General features: G+C 45.9%; 1 protein-coding gene across 1 annotated transcript in view; it reads left to right on the top strand.

Moving 5' to 3' along the window:
• Positions 1 to 16,127: 16,127 nt before the first annotated feature.
• The window catches only part of DYNC2I2 (dynein 2 intermediate chain 2), a 44,502-nt gene continuing 39,709 nt past the window's right edge, over positions 16,128 to 20,920 (top strand). Inside the window, exon 1 of the mRNA XM_081846686.1 lies at positions 16,128 to 16,269. Within this exon, the coding sequence (XP_081702812.1) occupies positions 16,192 to 16,269 (78 nt within the window). The 5' untranslated portion in view covers positions 16,128 to 16,191. The remainder of the gene's footprint in view (positions 16,270 to 20,920) is intronic.

Below are 20,920 nucleotides of genomic sequence, written 5' to 3'. Positions count from 1 at the left end.
TCTATAAGGAAAATAGGGACCTCCTCTTCCTCCCTCTATAAGGAAAATAGGGACCTCCTCTTCCTCCCTCTATAATGAAAATACAGACCTCCTCTTCCTCCCTCTATAAGGAAAATAGAGACCTCCTCTTCCTCCCTCTATAAGGAAAATAGAGACCTCCTCTTCCTCCCTCTATAAGGAAAATAGAGACCTCCTCTTCCTCCCTCTATAAGGAAAATAGAGACCTCCTCTTCCTCTATAATGAAAATAGAGACCTACTATTCCCCTCTCTATAATTAAAATAGGGACCTCCTCTTCCTCCCTATATAAGGAAAATAGGGACCTCCTCTTCCTCTATAATGAAAATAGAGACCTACTATTCCCCTCTCTATAATTAAAATAGGGACCTCCTCTTCCTCCCTATATAAGGAAAATAGGGACCTCCTCTTCCCTATATAATGAAAATAAGGACCTCCTATTCCTCCCTATATAAGGAAAATAGAGACCTCCTCTTCCTCCCTCTATAAGGAAAATAGAGACCTCCTCTTCCTCCCTCTATAAGGAAAATAGAGACCTCCTCTTCCTCCCTCTATAAGGAAAATAGGGACCTCGTCTTCCTCCCTATATAAGGAAAATAGAGACCTCCTCTTCCTCCCTCTATAATGAAAATAGAAACCTCCTCTTCCTCCCTCTATAATGAAAATAGGGACCTCCTCTTCCTCCCTCTATAAGGAAAATAGAGACCTCCTATTCCTCTCTATAATGAAAATAGAGACCTCCTATTCCTCCCTCTATAAGGAAAATAGAGACCTCCTCTTCCTCCCTCTATAAGGAAAATAGAGACCTCCTCTTCCTCCCTCTATAATGAAAATAGAGACCTCCTCTTCCTCCCTCTATAAGGAAAATAGAGACCTCCTCTTCCTCCCTCTATAAGGAAAATAGAGACCTCCTCTTCCTCCCTCTATAAGGAAAATAGGGACCTCCTATTCCTCCCTCTATAAGGAAAATAGGGACCTCCTCTTCCTCCCTATATAAGGAAAATAGGGACCTCCTCTTCCTCCCTCTATAAGGAAAATAGGGACCTCCTCTTCCTCCCTCTATAAGGAAAATAGGGACCTCCTCTTCCTCCCTGTATAAGGAAAATAGAGACCTCCTCTTCCTCCCTCTATAAGGAAAATAGGGACCTCCTCTTCCTCTATGATGAAAATAGAGACCTCCTCTTCCTCCCTCTATAAGGAAAATAGGGACCTCCTCTTCCTCCCTATATAATGAAAATAGAGACCTCCTCTTCCTCCCTCTATAATGAAAATAGAGACCTCCTCTTCCTCCCTCTATAATGAAAATAGAGACCTCCTCTTCCTCCCTCTATAATGAAAATAGGGACCTCCTCTTCCTCCCTCTATAAGGAAAATAGAGACCTCCTATTCCTCTCTATAATGAAAATAGAGACCTCCTATTCCTCCCTCTATAATGAAAATAGAGACCTCCTCTTCCTCCCTCTATAAGGAAAATAGAGACCTCCTCTTCCTCCCTCTATAATGAAAATAGAGACCTCCTCTTCCTCCCTCTATAAGGAAAATAGAGACCTCCTCTTCCTCCCTCTATAAGGAAAATAGAGACCTCCTCTTCCTCCCTCTATAAGGAAAATAGGGACCTCCTCTTCCTCCCTCTATAAGGAAAATAGAGACCTCCTCTTCCTCCCTCTATAAGGAAAATAGAGACCTCCTATTCCTCCCTCTATAAGGAAAATAGGGACCTCCTCTTCCTCCCTATATAAGGAAAATGGAGACCTCCTCTTCCTCCCTCTATAAGGAAAATAGAGACCTCCTCTTCCTCCCTCTATAAGGGAAATAGAGACCTCCTCTTCCTCCCTCTATAAGGAAAATAGGGACCTCCTCTTCCTCCCTCTATAAGGAAAATAGAGACCTCCTCTTCCTCCCTCTATAAGGAAAATAGAGACCTCCTCTTCCTCCCTCTATAATGAAAATAGAGACCTCCTCTTCCTCCCTATATAATGAAAATAGAGACCTCCTATTCCTCCCTCTATAATGAAAATAGAGACCTCCTCTTCCTCCCTCTATAATGAAAATAGAGACCTCCTCTTCCTCCCTCTATAAGGAAAATAGAGACCTCCTCTTCCTCCTTCTATAATGAAAATAGGGACCTCCTCTTCCTCCCTATATAAGGAAAATAGAGACCTACTATTCCCCTCTCTATAATTAAAATAGGGACCTCCTCTTCCTCTATGATGAAAATAGGGACCTCCTCTTCCATCCTCTATAAGGAAAATAGAGACCTCCTCTTCCTCCCTATATAAGGAAAATAGAGACCTCCTCTTCCTCCCTATATAAGGAAAATAGAGACCTCCTCTTCCTCCCTCTATAATGAAAATAGAGACCTCCTCTTCCTCCCTCTATAATGAAAATAGAGACCTCCTCTTCCTCCCTCTATAAGGAAAATAGAGACCTCCTCTTCCTCCCTCTATAAGGAAAATAGAGACCTCCTCTTCCTCCCTCTATAATGAAAATAGAGACCTCCTCTTCCTCCCTCTATAATGAAAATAGAGACCTCCTCTTCCTCCCTCTATAAGGAAAATAGAGACCTCCTATTCCTCCCTCTATAAGGAAAATAGGGACCTCCTCTTCCCTATATAATGAAAATAAAGACCTCCTATTCCTCCCTATATAATGAAAATAGAGACCTCCTATTCCTCCCTCTATAAGGAAAATAGGGACCTCCTCTTCCTCCCTCTATAAGGAAAATAGGGACCTCCTCTTCCTCCCTCTATAAGGAAAATAGGGACCTCCTCTTCCTCCCTATATAAGGAAAATAGAGACCTCCTCTTCCTCCCTATATAATGAAAATAGGGACCTATTCCTCCCTCTATAATGAAAATAGAGACCTCCTCTTCCTCCCTATATAAGGAAAATAGGGACCTCCTCTTCCTCCCTCTATAAGGAAAATAGAGACCTCCTCTTCCTCCCTCTATAAGGAAAATAGGGACCTCCTCTTCCTCCCTCTATAAGGAAAATAGAGACCTCCTCTTCCTCCCTCTATAAGGAAAATAGAGACCTCCTCTTCCTCCCTCTATAAGGAAAATAGAGACCTCCTCTTCCTCCCTCTATAATGAAAATAGAGACCTCCTATTCCTCTCTATAATGAAAATAGAGACCTACTATTCCCCTCTCTATAATTAAAATAGGGACCTCCTCTTCCTCTATGATGAAAATAGGGACCTCCTCTTCCATCCTCTATAAGGAAAATAGAGACCTCCTCTTCCTCCCTATATAAGGAAAATAGAGACCTCCTATTCCTCCCTATATAAGGAAAATAGAGACCTCCTCTTCCTCCCTCTATAATGAAAATAGAGACCTCCTCTTCCTCCCTCTATAATGAAAATAGAGACCTCCTCTTCCTCCCTCTATAAGGAAAATAGAGACCTCCTCTTCCTCCCTCTATAAGGAAAATAGAGACCTCCTCTTCCTCCCTCTATAATGAAAATAGAGACCTCCTCTTCCTCCCTCTATAATGAAAATAGAGACCTCCTCTTCCTCCCTCTATAAGGAAAATAGAGACCTCCTATTCCTCCCTCTATAAGGAAAATAGGGACCTCCTCTTCCCTATATAATGAAAATAAAGACCTCCTATTCCTCCCTATATAAGGAAAATAGAGACCTATTCCCTATATAAGGTGTTACCGGAAAGTCCGAGGGCTCTCTTGGACAAATGAAGACACCAACCAGAGCAAATCAGAGCAAAACAGCAGCCAGTAGGCCCGGTCTTTATTGAGAGAAAGACTGTCGCGACCGGACTCCCACCGCCCACGAGGTGAAGCAAGATGGAAGCCCCGAACAAAAGGAGACCCTGACTTTTATTAGTTGCTAATCCCCCAAGCCACACCCCCAGAATTACATCATATTTACATCATGATCACATTAAAATTAGGAGGAGTCGAGGAGGGGCTATACAGGTAATCCGAGTGTCCTGACACCTGGCCGGAGCCTCCTCTCCCCTCCCCACATGAGTCATTTTCAAGAACAAAAGAGAAGGGCGAGGTTTCCTGCCCCCCGAGGGGAATCCGGTCAGAGTCCTTTGTGAGAGTCCGCGCGGAATACACTAAAACATGCAGGTTATTGTGTCCCTGATAGCCTCCTGTCTGGGCCCATCACGATGGCCCTCAAGGTTGTCACGTCCGCTGGGAAGGGCCGCTGAGTACGTGACCGCTCGGTCGAGGGATTATGGTTGCCCCACATCAGGTCACCCCCCTTTGAGAGTCCTTGTAACCTGCAGTACAATAAAAGGGGTCCCCTGAAAAGCCGAGGTATGAGTGATTTTTGGTGAATTTATAAAGAATATTGTTCTTGAAGTTCAACGTACTTTCTTTCTTCGGAAGTTGCTTGCTACATTTTGATTAAATCAGTCGCAGTCCCCTTGTCTTGAGAGCTGTCCAAAGGTGAGGGGGAAAACCCTTGCCGCCTGCAGTACCAGCGAGGCCGCCGCGAGGGGCGCTGTTCGACAATGTTGATTGGCTGAGGCGGCCGCCGTTTAACCTAGAGTTCAGGCGGCCGGTCTACTCATAAGAAGGATAGAGCGATTCGGAGCGCTGTAGAGAAGAGCGGTCCGATTGGCGCTTCCTTATTTACGGAAGGCTTTTGAGAGATGACCCTCTAAAGATAGATAGATTCTTTATTGTCATTACACAAGTGCAACCTTGCACAAGTGCCACGGAATTGGATGCCATCCCTTAAAAACAACAACAGCAAAACAACAACAACCACCCAACAAACCACATTCCAGCCACACCCACACCCATCAAACTCCCAGGTCACACTATCGAGTTACGGCATTTAAGAAGGCCACAGCTCTTGGGTAGAAACTATTTTTCAGTCTATTTTTTTTTTTTATATATAATAATTTTTATTAAGTTTTCACAACATAAACATAACAACATAAACATAACAAGAAAAAATAACAATACAACATAGAAAAAGAAAAAACACAGATCATACAAACTTGAAGACTTCCCCATACCTCTCCTGTTCTGCACCCTTATTTCACAATTCTCTCTAGCAACCCTTCAGTCAATTTTTTCATATCACCTCCTTAAAACTTCTTCCCTGTGGTTTATAGTTTACAGCTGTAAATCTTTATTTCTTACCCCTCGACATCTTTTCAGTCCTTAATTTAACAACAATTCTCAAGATACACTTTAAATTTCTTCCAGTCCTCCTCCACCGCCTCCTTCCTCTGGTCACGGATTCTGCCGGTCATCTCTGCCAGTCCCATATATTCAATCACCTTCGTTTGCCATTCTTCCAGAGTGGGTAGTTCTTGCAACTTCCAATACTTTGCTAGTAGTATTCTTGCTGCTGTAGTGGCGTACATAAAAAAAGTCCTATCCTTCTTTGGTACCAATTGGCCCACCATACCCAAGAGAAAGGCCTCTGGTTTCTTAGGAAATGTCCACTTAAGGACTTTCTTAATTTCATTATAGATCATTTCCCAGTAGGTCTTAATCTTTGGGCAGGTCCACCAAAGGTGATAAAAGCTTCCTTCAGACTCTTTACATTTCCAACATTTATTGTCAGGCAGATGATAGATCTTAGCCAGCTTGACTGGGGTCATGTACCACCTATAGATCATTTTCATTATGTTTTCTTTCAAGGCAGAACATGCCGTAAATTTCATGCCGGTGGTCCATAACTGTTCCCAGTCAGCAAACATAATATCATGACCTACATCTTGCGCCCACTTAATCATTGCTGATTTTACCGTTTCATCCTGTACATTCCATTTCAGCAGTAGAAATGGAATTTCAGCAGTATTTTTCAGTCTATTTGTCCTCGACTTGATGTTTCGGTATCTCCTGCCAGAAGGCAGTAGGACAAACAGACTGTGTCCCGGGTGAGATGCATCCTGCAGGATATTGTTTGCTTTCCTAAGACAACGGGAACCGTACAGTTCTTCCAAAGATGGGAGGGGATGACCAATAATCCTTTGGGCTGTGGTTATGACCTTCTGGAGCACCTTCCTCTTCCTAGCTGGACAGCTGGAGAACCAGGCACAAATACAGGATGTGAGAATGCTCTCTATGGATTGGCTGAGGCGGCCGCCGTTTAACCTAGAGTTCAGGCGGCCGGTCTACTCATAAGAAGGATAGAGCGATTCGGAGCGCGGTCCGATTAGCGCTTCCTTATTTACGGAAGGCTTTTGAGAGATGACCCTCTAAAGCAGTGTTTCCCAACCTTTTTTGGGCAAAGGCACACTTGTTTCCTGGAAAAAATCTCAAGGCACACCACCATGAGAAAAGGTATAAAACATTAACTTAGAAAATGTATAAAAAATTAACACCCGAGGACACCAAAACCTGCATTCCTGTACCCGTGAAAATCTACGAAAGCAAAATGAACTCTGTGCCTCTATTGACTATATATAAAGTAACTCTCTTTCATAGGCATCAAATAAACACAAAGAATTTCCACCAGGCCTTTGGTCAGGGCGCAGCCTGACTCCCTCCTCTGGCAACCTGCTTAGAATCTTGCTTCATTAGTTGCCCTTCATTTGATTTTAAGAATGTAATATTTTTAGAATGTGTGAATATCTGATGGTTTGATTGTTGAGTGTTGTTAGCCGCCCTGAGCCCGGCTTTGGCTGGGGAGAGCGGGATAGAAATAAAATTTATTATTATTATTATTATTATTATTAGAATGACTTTCTTACGAAAGAGTAAGTGCCGTATTTTCCGTCCCATAGGACGCTCCGTCCCATTTCTCAAGACCTTTCCTTGCCTCCAGACAGCCCCCCAATCTTAAACAACTCCTAACCCACAATAATACTACAACCAGACCTAACACGGACACTGGCACCAGAGCCTGCACTAAACCCAGATGCCAACTTGGCTGCCACATCCACCCGGACAACACCATTCCTGGCCCCAACAACATCACACATACCATCTCAGGACTATTTAATTGTTCATCGTCTAACATTGTGTCTGCCATCAAATGCCAACAGTGTCCTTCAACTCTCTATATTGGACAAACAGGCCAGACCTTACGCCAAAGAATAAACGGACATAAATCGGACATCAGGAACCACAAGACAGAAAAACCAGTAGGAGAACATTTCCATCTCCCAGGACGTTCTATACAAGATCTCAAAGTAGCTGTTTTACTACAAAGGAATTTCAGAAAGAGACTGGAAAGAGAAGCTGCTGAATTGCAACTTATCACCAAACTCAAAACCATGGAGAGACCTGGTTTGAACAAAGACCTTGGATTCTTCTCTCATTATACATGACAAAGCCATTTTTCACCTTCTCTCTTTTTTTTTTTTTTGGTCATATAATTTTTATTATTAAACATGAGACATAAACCTAAAACAAGACAAACGACAACAACAACGAAAAATAATATATATATATACAGTAGTTTCACATCATTTTCATCACTACATTTTCTTTCACACTTCCCTCAGCTGTCCCGTAAATCATCCGTATTCGTCACTTTCATTCCGCATTCCTCAATCTTGTATTGACATTCTTTATCTCTTTTCCTCCTATTCCCTTTAATCAAGACTTATTCCTTTTTGACAGTGCTTCTTTAAATCCCTTAAGCGTCATCTTTCCTTTACTTCAGCATTCCAGATAATCTACAGATTTCTCCCAGTCCCCGGTGAATTTTGGGTCTCTTAAGTATCGAATCTTTCCTGTCAATTTCTCTAACTCTGCGTATTCTAACAATTTCGTTCTCCATTCCTCACTCTTGTATTGACATTATTTATCTCTTTTCCTCCTATTCCCTTTAATCAAGACTTATTCCTTTTTTACAGTGCTGCTTTAAATCCCTTAAGCGTCATCTTTCCTTTACTTCAGCATTCCAGATAATCTACAGATTTCTCCCAGTCCCCGATGAATTTTGGGTCTCTTAAGTATCGAATCTTTCCTGTCAATTTCTCTAACTCTGCGTATTCTAACAATTTCGTTCTCCATTCCTCAATCTCGTATTGACATTCTTTATCTCTTTTCCTCCTATTCCCTTTAATCAAGACTTATTCCTTTTTGACAGTGCTTCTTTAAATCCCTTAAGCGTCATCTTTCCTTTACTTCAGCATTCCAGATAATCTACAGATTTCTCCCAGTCCCCGGTGAATTTTGGGTCTCTTAAGTATCGAATCTTTCCTGTCAATTTCTCTAACTCTGCGTATTCTAACAATTTCGTTCTCCATTCCTCAATCTTGTATTGACATTCTTTATCTCTTTTCCTCCTATTCCCTTTAATCAAGACTTATTCCTTTTTGACAGTGCTTCTTGAAATCCCTTAAGCGTCATCTTTCCTTTACTTAAGCATTCCAGATAATCTACAGATTTCTCCCAGTCCCCGGTGAATTTTGGGTCTCTTAAGTATCTAATCTTTCCTGTCAATTTATCTAACTCTGCGTATTCTAACAATTTCGTTCTCCATTCCTCAATCTTGTATTGACATTCTTTATCTCTTTTCCTCCTATTCCCTTTAATCAAGACTTATTCCTTTTTTACAGTGCTTCTTTAAATCCCTTAAGCGTCATCTTTCCTTTACTTAAGCATTCCAGATAATCTACAGATTTCTCCCGGTCCCCGATGAATTTTTGGTCTCTTAAGTATCTAATCTTTCCTGTCAATTTCTCTAACTCTGCGTATTCTAACAATTTCGTTCTCCATTCCTCAATCTCGTATTGACATTATTTATCTCTTTTCCTCCTATTCCCTTTAATCAAGACTTATTCCTTTTTGACAGTGCTTCTTTAAATCCCTTAAGCGTCATCTTTCCTTTACTTAAGCATTCCAGATAATCTACAGATTTCTCCCAGTCCCCGATGAATTTTGGGTCTCTTAAGTATCGAATCTTTCCTGTCAATTTCTCTAACTCTGCGTATTCTAACAATTTCGTTCTCCATTCCTCAATCTCGTATTGACATTCTTTATCTCTTTTCCTCCTATTCCCTTTAATCAAGACTTATTCCTTTTTGACAAAACAAATTCCTTCCAGTAGCACCTTAAAGACCAACTAAGTCAGTTCTTGGTATGAGCTTTCGTGTGCATGCACACTTCTTCAGATACACTGAAACAGAAGTTTCCAGACCCTTCTATATAGGGAGAAGGTGGGGAGGGGGATTACTCAGAAGGGGGGTGGGAATGGGTGATTGGCAGATAGCTGCGATGAGCCTGTTGACGACTCTTAACGACTGCAATAGGTCTAGCAGGAAAAAGCAAGGGGTGAGAAGGTGAAAAATTCTTTAGACATGCAATCACAGCCGCAAGAGTCAGGAGACAACAGGAAATACCGACCATAGAGGATTGGAGAACGAAATTGTTAGAATACGCAGAGTTAGATAAATTGACAGGAAAGATTAGATACTTAAGAGACCAAAAATTCACCGGGGACTGGGAGAAATATGTAGATTATCTGGAATGCTTAAGTAAAGGAAAGATGACGCTTAAGGGATTTAAAGAAGCACTGTAAAAAAGGAATAAGTCTTGATTAAAGGGAATAGGAGGAAAAGAGATAAATAATGTCAATACAAGATTGAGGAATGGAGAACGAAATTGTTAGAATACGCAGAGTTAGATAAATTGACAGGAAAGATTAGATACTTAAGAGACCAAAAATTCATCGGGGACTGGGAGAAATCTGTAGATTATCTGGAATGCTTAAGTAAAGGAAAGATGACGCTTAAGGGATTTAAAGAAGCACTGTCAAAAAGGAATAAGTATTGATTAAAGGGAATAGGAGGAAAAGAGATAAATAATGTCAATACAAGATTGAGGAATGCGTAATGAAAGTGACGAATACGGATGATTTACGGGACAGCTGAGGGAAGTACGAAAGAAAATGTAGTGATGAAAATGATGTGAAACTACTGTATATATATATATTATTTTTCGTTGTTGTTGTCGTTTGTCTTGTTTTAGGTTTATGTCTCATGTTTAATAATAAAAATTATATGACAAAAAAAAAAAAGAGAGAGAAGGTGAAAAATGGCTTTGTCATGTATAATGAGAGAAGAATCCAAGGTCTTTGTTCAAACCAGGTCTCTCCATGGTTTTAAGTTTGGTGATAAGTTGTAATTCAGCAGCTTCTCTTTCCAGTCTATTTCTGAAATTCCTTTGTAGTAAAACAGCTACTTTGAGATCTTGTCTAGAATGTCCTGGGAGATTGAAATGTTCTCCTACTGGTTTCTCTGTCTTGTGATTCCTGATGTCCGATTTATGTCCGTTTATTCTTTGGCGTAAGGTCTGGCCTGTTTGTCCAATAGAGAGAGCTGAAGGACACTGTTGGCATTTGATGGCATACACAATCTTAGACGATGAGCAATTAAATAGTCCCGAGATGGTATGTGTGATGTTGTTGGGACCAGTAATGGTGTTGTCCGGGTGTATGTGGCAGCAAAGTTGGCATCTGGGTTTATTGCAGGCTCTGGTGCCAGTGTCCGTGTTAAGTCTGGTTGTAGTATTATTGTGGGTTAGGAGTTGTTTAAGATTGGGGGGCTGTCTGGAGGCAAGGAAAGGTCTTCCTCCCAGAGCTTGAGAAAGAGAACTGTCATTGTCCAGGAGAGGTTGCAGATCTCTGATGATGCGTTGTACTGTTTTAACTTGGGAGCTGTATGTGATGACTAGAGGTGTTCTGTTATTTTCTTTTTTGGGTCTGTCTTGCAGCAAGTTCTCTCTGGGTATCAGTCTGGCTCTGTTGATCTGTTGTCTAACTTCATCTGTTGGGTATTTTAGTTCTAAAAAGGTTATTGGACAAACAGGCCAGACCTTACGCCAAAGAATAAACGGACATAAATCCGACATCAGGAATCACAAGACAGAGAAACCAGTAGGAGAACATTTCAATCTCCCAGGACATTCTATACAAGATCTCAAAGTAGCTGTTTTACTACAAAAGAATTTCAGAAATAGACTGGAAAGAGAAGCTGCTGAATTGCAACTTATCACCAAACTCAAAACCATGGAGAGACCTGGTTTGAACAAAGACCTTGGATTCTTATCTCATTATACATGACAAAGCCATTTTTCACCTTTTCACCCCTTGCTTTTTCCTGCTAGACCTATTGCAGTCGTTAAGAGTCGTCAACAGGCTCATCACAGCTACCTGTCAATCACCCATTCCCACCCCCCTTCGGAGTAATCCCCCTCCCCACCTTCTCCCTATATAGAAGGGTCTGGAAACTTCTGTTTCAGTGTATCTGAAGAAGTGCGCATGCGCACGAAAACTCATACCTAGAACTGACTCAGTTGGTCTTTAAGGTGCTCCTGGAAGGAATTTTTTTATTTGGTTCCGTCCCATAGGACGCACCTACTTTTTTGAGGGGGGAAATAAAGGAAAATTTTTTTTCCTTTATTTCCCCCCAAAAAAACCAGGTCGGGGAACAGTGGGATGGCGGTGCTGCGCCTCCCCGCTGTCCCCCGAGCTTGTGGGGCTGGCCCCTGTCCGCCTGGCGCGAGGGGCGCTCGGCTTCAGGGCGCCCCCCGCGTCCGGCTACAGTCCGCAGCATGGGGAACCCTCTGTTTCAGGGAGCCCCATGCGCCCCCCCGGTGCGCAAGGCTGGCCAACACCAGCGCGGAGCACGGGGCGGCCTCCGGAGGGCGCCCCGTGCTCCGCGCTGGTGTTGGCAAGTCTTGCGCACCAGGGGATCTCCCCCCGGGAGCGCAAGGCTTGCGGGTGGCAGCCTGCAGCGCGGAGCACGGGGCGCCCTCCAGAGGCCGCCCCGTGCTCCGCGCTGGTGTTGGCCAGTCTTGCGCACCGGGGGAATCTCCCCCTGGGAGCGCAAGGCTTGCGGGCGTCAGCTGGCAGCGCGGAGCACGGGGCGCCCTTCGGAGGACGCCCCATGCTCCGCGCTGGTGTTGGCCAGCCTTGCGCACCCGGGGGATCTCCAAAATGGCGGCCGAGGGCTCGGCCAAGGCCCTTTGGAGGACGCCCCGGGCTCCGCACTGGTGTTGGCCAGTCTTGCGCACCGGGGGAATCTCCCCCTGGGAGCGCAAGGCTTGCGGGCGTCAGCTGGCAGCGCGGAGCACGGGGCGCCCTTCGGAGGACGCCCCATGCTCCGCGCTGGTGTTGGCCAGCCTTGCGCACCCGGGGGATCTCCAAAATGGCGGCCGAGGGCTCGGCCAAGGCCCTTCGGAGGACGCCCCGGGCTCCGCACTGGTGTTGGCCAGTCTTGCGCACCGGGGGATCTCCCCCCAAGAGCGCAAGGCCTGCGGGCGTCAGCTGGCAGCGCGGAGCACGGGGCGCCCTCCAGAGGACGCCCCATGCTCCGCGCTGGTGTTGGCCAGCCTTGCGCACCCGGGGGATCTCCAAAATGGCGGCCGAGGGCTCGGCCAAGGCCCTTCGGAGGACGCCCCGTGCTCCACACTGGTGTTGGCCAGCCTTGCGCACCCGGGGGATCTCCAAAATGGCGGCCGAGGGCTCGGCCAAGGCCCTTCGGAGGACGCCCCGTGCTCCGCGCTGGTGTTGGCCACTCTTGCGCACCGGGGGATCTCCCCCCAAGAGCGCAAGGCCTGCGGGCGTCAGCTGGCAGCGCGGAGCACGGGGCGCCCTTCGGAGGACGCCCCATGCTCCGCGCTGGTGTTGGCCAGTCTTGTGCACCGGGGGAATCTCCCCCCGGGAGCGCAAGGCTTGCGGGCGGCAGCTGGCAGCGCGGAGCACGCAGGTGTCTGCAAGCCTTGCGCACCCGGGGGATCTCCTCCGAAGGGCGCCCCGTGCTCCGCGCTGCCAGCTGCCGCCCGCAAGCCTTGCGCTCCCGGGGGGAGATCCCCCGGTGCGCAAGACTTGCCAACACCAGCGCGGAGCATGGGGCGTCCTCCGGAGGGCGCCCTGTGCTCCGCGCTGCCAGCTGACGCCCGCAGGCCTTGTGCTCCCGGGGGGAGATCCCCCGGTGCGCAAGACTGGCCAACACCAGCGCGGAGCACGGGGCGGCCTCCGGAGGGCGCCCCGTGCTCCGCGCTGCTGCCCGCAAGCCTTGCGCTCCCGGGGGGAGATCCCCCCGTGCGCAAGACTGGCCAACACCAGCGCGGAGCATGGGGCGGCCTCCGGAGGGCCTTGGCCGAGCCCTCGGCCGCCATTTTGGAGATCCCCCGGGTGCGCAAGACTGGCCAACACCAGCGCGGAGCACGGGGCGTCCTCCGGAGGGCGCCCCGTGCTCCGCGCTGACGCCTGCAAGCCTTGCGCTCCCGGGGGGAGATCCCCCGGTGCGCAAGACTGGCCAACACCAGCGCGGAGCACGGGGCGTCCTCTGGAGGGCGCCCCGTGCTCCGCGCTGCCAGCTGACGCCCGCAAGCCTTGCGCTCCCGGGGGGAGATCCCCCGGTGCGCAAGACTTGCCAACACCAGCGCGGAGCATGGGGCGTCCTCCGAAGGGCGCCCCGTGCTCCGCGCTGCCAGCTGCTGCCCACAAGCCTTGCGCTCCTGGGGGGAGATCCCCCGGTGCGCAAGACTGGCCAACACCAGCGTGGAGCACGGGGCGTCCTCTGGAGGGCGCCCCGTGCTCCGCGCTGCCAGCTGACGCCCGCAGGCCTTGCGCTCCCGGGGGGAGATCCCCCGGTGCGCAAGACTGGCCAACACCAGCGCGGAGCACGGGGCGGCCTCCGGAGGGCGCCCCGTGCTCCGCGCTGCCAGCTGACGCCCGCAGGCCTTGCGCTCCCGGGGGGAGATCCCCCGGTGCGCAAGACTGGCCAACACCAGCGCGGAGCATGGGGCGTCCTCCGAAGGGCCTTGGCCGAGCCCTCGGCCGCCATTTTGGAGATCCCCCGGTGCGCAAGGCTGGCCAACACCAGCGCGGAGCATGGGGCGTCCTCCGAAGGGCCTTGGCCGAGGCCTCGGCCGCCATTTTGGTTGAGGGCAGCTTGATTCTCAATCTCTCTTGCTATTTAGAGCAGTGTTTCCCAACCTTGGGCCTCCAGCTGTTTGGGGACTACCACTCCCATCATCCCTAGCGAGCAAGACCAGGGGCCAGGGATGATGGGAGTGGTAGTTCCCAAGCAGCTGGAGGCCCAAGGTTGGGCAAGAGCTCTCTCTAAATCAGTGTTTCCCAACCTTGGGCCTCCAGCTGTTTTTGGACTACAATTCCCATCATCCCTTGCCACTGGTCTTGCTAGTCAGGGATGATGGGAATTGTAGTCCAAAAACAGCTGGAGGCCCAAGGTTGGGAAAGAGCTCTCTCTAAATCAGTGTTTCCCAACCTTGGGCCTCCAGCTGTTTTTGGACTACAATTCCCATCATCCCTTGCCACTGGTCTTGCTAGTCAGGGATGATGGGAATTGTAGTCCAAAAACAGCTGGAGGCCCAAGGTTGGGCAAGAGCTCTCTCTAAATCAGTGTTTCCCAACCTTGGGCCTCCAGCTGTTTTTGGACTACAATTCCCATCATCCCTTGCCACTGGTCTTGCTAGTCAGGGATGATGGGAATTGTAGTCCAAAAACAGCTGGAGGCCCAAGGTTGGGAAAGAGCTCTCTCTAAATCAGTGTTTCCCAACCTGGTGCCTCCAGCTGTTTTTGGACTACAATTCCCATCATCCCTTGCCCCTGGTCTTGCTCGCTAGGGATGATGGGAGTGGTAGTCCCCAAACAGCTGGAGGCCCAAGGTTGGGAAACACTGATTTAGAGAGAGCTCTTGCCCAACCTTGGGCCTCCAGCTGTTTTTGGACTACAATTCCCATCATCCCTTGCCACTGGTCTTGCTAGTCAGGGATGATGGGAATTGTAGTCCAAAAACAGCTGGAGGCCCAAGGTTGGGCAAGAGCTCTCTCTAAATCAGTGTTTCCCAACCTTGGGCCTCCAGCTGTTTGGGGACTACCACTCCCATCATCCCTAGCGAGCAAGACCAGTGGCAAGGGATGATGGGAATTGTAGTCCAAAAACAGCTGGAGGCCCAAGGTTGGGCAAGAGCTAGATTGAGAATCAAGCTGCCCTCAACCAAAATGGCGGCCGAGGGCTCGGCGGCGCGATTTCCAGCGACCTCTCGCGAGAACTGGGACCTTTCCGCGCGATTTCCCTCCACGTCTCGCGAGAACAGGCGCCTTCCCGCTTGATTTCATCGCAAGTCTCGCGAGAATAGAGGGCCGAGCGACGCCATTGGCTCCTCGCAACTCTCGCGGGAATACGGCTCTATCCCGCCAGATGTTTCCCGAGTTCTCGCGAGAGGTAGGCCTCTCCCCCCCCACCAAGTCTCGCGCGATTTCTCCCGAGTTTTCCCGAGACGTAGAGCTCTCCGCGCCATTTCCTCACAAGTCTCGCGAGAGTTCCTGCTCCCCGACGCGGTTTTCCACGAGGTCTCGCGAGAAATAGGCCTCTCCGCGAGATGTAGTCCGAAATCTCGCGAGAGGACGGCTGCCCGCCGCGATTTTCACCCACGTCTCGCGAGATCTAGGCCTCTCCGCGCCATTTCCCCTCAGCTAAGAGCCTTGCCTTTCCAAATCTCGCGAGACGACGTCTCACCACGCGATTTCTCATGTTCTCGCGAGAAGTAGAACTCTCCCCCCCCCTAGTCTCGCAGGAATACGGCCCTTTCCAAGCGATTTCCTCCCACTTCTCGCGAGAAATAGGCCGCTCCGCGCGATTTCCTCCCAAGTCTCGCGAGAGGACGCTTCCTCCAGCGCTATTTCTCCCCAATTCTCGCGAGAAGTACGCCGCTCCGATAACCTTCCCAGTTCTCGCGAGACGAAGTCTCCCCCCCCGCGATTTCTTCTGCCCGATTTCTTCCCAAGTCTCGCGAGAGGACGCTTCCTCCAGCGCTATTTCTCCCCAATTCTCGCGAGAAGTAGGCCGCTCCGATAACCTTCCCAGTTCTCGCGAGACGATGTCTCCCCCCCGCGATTTCTTCCTAATTCTCGCGAGAGGACGGCTCCCCGGCGCGCTTTCCCACCCATTCTCGCGAGACATGGGCCGCTCCGCGAGCTTCGCTTTGGAAATCTCGCGAGAGAACGGCGCTCAGGCGCTGCTTCCCCCGCTTCTCGCGAGATCTCCTTCCAACTCTCGCGAGAGGTCGGCTCTCGGCCGCCCTTTCCCACCCATAGTAGACGATTCCCTCCCAATTCTCGCGGAATTCCGGCCCTTCCCCGCTCTTCTCGCGAGAGGACGCCTCTGGAGACGTCATCCCCCCGCGCCGCGTCGCCGGCGCCGCCGTCGCCTTGGCAACGCGGCCTAGTCCGCCGAGAGAAGCCTCGGCCTTTCCTGCGCGATGTTCTCCGAGGCGGCCGGCGGCGCCGTGGACGTGGCCTCGGTGTGGCGGGCCGAGCGGGGCAGGCGCTGCGAGGAGGTGGGCCTCGGAAACGAAGAATTAGGAATAATAATTCATAATTAATAATTGAATATTAATCCAGAGCCGTGTTTCTTTTTGTATTTATCCTGGAATTAATCAATTATCAATAGATAGCCATTATTCAATATATAACCAATCAATATCGATTAATCAATGAAAATATATTTAATTCCTCGCTATATATCGAAGAAATATGGGTATTTCTAGGTGGATAGATGCATAGCTATTGATATATTGATTGATATGTATTGATATATTGATCGATATCTATTGATCTATTGATCGATATCTATTGATATATTGATCGATAGCTATTGATCTATTGATTGATATCTATTGATATATTGATCGATATCTATTGATCTATTGATTGATATCTATTGATCTATTGATTGATATCTTGATATATTGATCGATATCTATTGATATATTGATTGATATCTATTGATATATTGATCGATAGCTATTGATATATTGATCGATAGCTATTTATATATTGAATGATATCTATTGATATATTGATCCATATCTATTGATATATTGATTGATATCTATTGATCTATTGATCGATATCGATTGATATATTGATTGATCTAGATTGATATCTATTGATTGATCGATTAGCTATGTATTGATTGATCAATATACTGATTGCTATATATTGCTATATATATTAGCGATATATTGATCGTTATATACTGAATATTGGCTTATATCACAGTATATAACGATCGATCAATACATAGCTAATCGATCGATCAACAGATATCAATCGATATGAATCGAGATGAGCTATGTATTGATCAATCGTTATATACTGAATATTGGCTTATATCAATAGTATATAACGATCAATCAATACATAGCTAATCGATCAATCAACAGATATCAATCGAGATGAGCTATAGATTGATCAATCGTTATATCCTGAATATTGGCTTATATCAATCAGTATATTGATCAATCAATCAATATCTAGCTCATTTCGATTAATCTAGATTGATATCTGTTGATTCATCGATTAGTAGTTACAAACAGGAGATCCAAGGACCAGAGTAGGCGGGGTATACATAAATAAATTGTAGTAGTAGTAGTAGTAGTTACAAACAGGAGACCCCAAGTACTAGAGTAGGCGGGGTATACATAAATAAATTGTAGTAGTACTAGTAGTAGTAGTAGTTACAAACAGGAGACCCCAAGTACTAGAGTAGGCGGGGTATACATAAATGAATTTTAGTAGTAGTAGTAGTAGTTACAAACAGGAGACCCCAAGTACTAGAGTAGGCGGGGTATACATAAATAAATTGTAGTAGTAGTAGTAGTAGTAGTAGTAATAAACAGGAGACCCAAAGACCGGAGTAGGTGGGGCACTACTACTGCTACTAATGATGTTTTTATTATCATTATCATTAGTAGTAGTAGTAGTAGTAGTAGTGCCCCATCTACAAACAGGAGACCCAAGGACCGGAGTAGGTGGGGTATAAATAAATTGTTTTAGTAGTAGTAGTAGTAGTAGTAGTTACAAACAGCAGACCCCAAGTACTAGAGTAGGCGGGGTATACATAAATAAATTGTAGTAGTAGTAGTAGTAGCAGTAATAAACTGGAGACCCAAAGACCGGAGTAGGTGGGGCACTACTACTGCTACTAATGATGTTTTTATTATCATTATCATTAGTAGTAGTAGTAGTAGTAGTAGTGCCCCATCTACAAACAGGAGACCCAAGGACCGGAGTAGGTGGGGTATAAATAAATTGTTTTAGTAGTAGTAGTAGTAGTAGTAGTTACAAACAGCAGACCCCAAGTACTAGAGTAGGCGGGGTATACATAAATAAATTGTAGTAGTAGTAGTAGTAGCAGTAATAAACTGGAGACCCAAAGACCGGAGTAGGTGGGGCACTACTACTGCTACTAATGATGTTTTTATTATCATTATCATTAGTAGTAGTAGTAGTAGTAGTAGTAGTGCCCCATCTACAAACAGGAGACCCAAGGACCGGAGTAGGTGGGGTATAAATAAATTGTTTTAGTAGTAGTAGTAATAGTAGTAGTAGTTACAAACAGCAGACCCCAAGTACTAGAGTAGGCGGGGTATACATAAATAAATTGTAGTAGTAGTAGTAGTAGTAATAAACAGGAGACCCAAAGACCGGAGTAGGTGGGGCACTACTACTACTAATGATGTTTTTATTATCATCATTATCATTAGCAGTAGTAGTAGTGCCCCATCTACAAACAGGAGACCCGAGGACCGGAGTAGGTGGGGTATACATAAATAAATTGTAGTAGTAGTAGTAGTAGTAATAAACAGGAGACCCAAGGACCGGAGTAGGTGGGGCACTACTACTGCTACTAATGATGTTTTTATTATCATTATCATTAGTAGTAGTAGTAGTAGTGCCCCATCTACAAACAGGAGACCCAAGGACCAGAGTAGGTGGGGTATACATAAATAAATTGTAGTAGTAGTAGTAGTAGTAGTTACAAACAGGAGACCCCAAGTACTAGAGTAGGCGGGGTATGCATAAATAAATTGTTGTAGTAGTAGTAGTAGTAGTAGTTGTTGTTGTAGTAGTAATAAACAGGAGACCCAAGGACCGGAGTAGGTGGGGCATTACTACTACTACTAATGATGTTTTTATTATCATTATCATTAGTAGTAGTAGTAGTGCCCCATCTACAAACAGGAGACCCAAGGACCAGAGTAGGTGGGGTATAAATAAATTGTATTAGTAGTAGTAGTAGTAGTTGTTGTTGTTACAAACAGGAGACCCAAGTACCAGAGTAGGTGGGGTATACGTAAATAAATTGTTGTTGTTGTTGTTGTAGTAGTAATAAACAGGAGACCCAAGGACTGGAGTAGGTGGGGCACTACTACTACTACTAATGATGTTTTTATTATCATTATCATTAGTAGTAGTAGTAGTAGTAATAGTGCCCCATCTACAAACAGGAGGCCCAAGGACCAGAGTAGGTGGGGTATAAATAAATTGTAGTAGTAGTAGTAGTTGTTGTTACAAACAGGAGACCCCAAGTACCAGAGTAGGTGGGGTATACATAAATAAATTGTTGTAGTAGTAGTAGTAGTAGTAGTTGTTGTTGTAGTAATAAACAGGAGACCCAAGGACCGGAGTAGGTGGGGCACTACTACTACTACTAATGATGTTTTTATTATCATTATCATTAGTAGTGGTAGTAGTAGTAATAGTGCCCCATCTACAAACAGGAGACCCAAGGACCAGAGTAGGTGGGGTATAAATAAATTGTATTAGTAGTAGTAGTAGTAGTAGTAGTAGTTACAAACAGGAGACCCAAGTACCAGAGTAGGTGGGGTATACGTAAATAAATTGTTGTTGTTGTTGTTGTTGTTGTAGTAGTAATAAACAGGAGACCCAAGGACCGGAGTAGGTGGGGCACTACTACTACTACTACTACTAATGATGTTTTTATTATCATCATTATCATTAGCAGTAGTAGTAGTGCCCCATCTACAAACAGGAGACCGAAGGACCGGAGCAGGTGGGGTATACATAAATAAATTGTAGTAGTAGTAGTAGTAGTAATAAACAGGAGACCCAAGGACTGGAGTAGGTGGGGCAGTACTACTACTACTACTAATGATGTTTTTATTATCATTATCATTAGTAGTAGTAGTAGTGCCCCATCTACAAACAGGAGACCCAAGGACCAGAGTAGGTGGGGTATACATAAATAAATTGTTTTAGTAGTAGTAGTAGTAGTAGTAGTAGTTACAAACAGGAGACCCCAAGTACTAGAGTAGGTGGGGCACTACTACTACTACTACTAATGATGTTTTTATTATCATCATTATCATTAGCAGTAGTAGTAGTGCCCCATCTACAAACAGGAGACCCAAGGACCGGAGTAGGTGGGGCACTACTACTACTACTAATGATGTTTTTATTATCATTATCATTATCATTAGTAGTAGTAGTAGTAGTGCCCCATCTACAAACAGGAGACCCAAGGACCAGAGTAGGTGGGGTATAAATAAATTGTAGTAGTAGTAGTAGTAGTTGTTACAAACAGGAGACCCAAGTACCAGAGTAGGTGGGGTATACATAAATAAATTGTTGTAGTAATAGTAGTAGTAGTAATAAACAGGAGACCCAAGGACCGGAGTAGGTGGGGCACTACTACTACTACTAATGATGTTTTTATTATCATTATCATTAGTAGTAGTAGTAGTAGTAGTGCCCCATCTACAAAACAGGAGACCCAAGGACCGGAGTAGGTGGGGTACAAATAAATTGTTTTTTTATTAGTAGTAGTAGTAGTAGTAGTAGTTACAAACAGGAGACCCCAAGTACCAGAGTAGCCAGAGTAGTAGTAGTAGTAGTAGTAATAATAATAATAATAATAATAATAATAATAATAGACAGGAGACCCAAGTACCAGAGTAGCCAGAGTAGTAGTAGTAGTAGTAATAATAATAATAATAATAATAATAATAATAATAATAATAATAATAGACAGGAGACCCAAGTACCAGAGTAGCCGGAGTAGCCGGAGTAGCCGGAGTAGTAGTAGTAATAGAAGGGAGACCCAAGTACCAGAGTACCTGGAATAGTAGTAGTAGTAGTAGTAGTAGTAGTAGTAATAGACAGGAGACCCAAGTAGCAGAGTAG

Source organism: Podarcis erhardii (genome assembly GCF_964252035.2).
Source record: "Podarcis erhardii genome assembly, chromosome: Z".
In the NCBI taxonomy this organism is placed as follows: Eukaryota; Metazoa; Chordata; class Lepidosauria; order Squamata; family Lacertidae; genus Podarcis; species Podarcis erhardii.
This window is presented reverse-complemented; position numbering and strand designations above follow the sequence as displayed.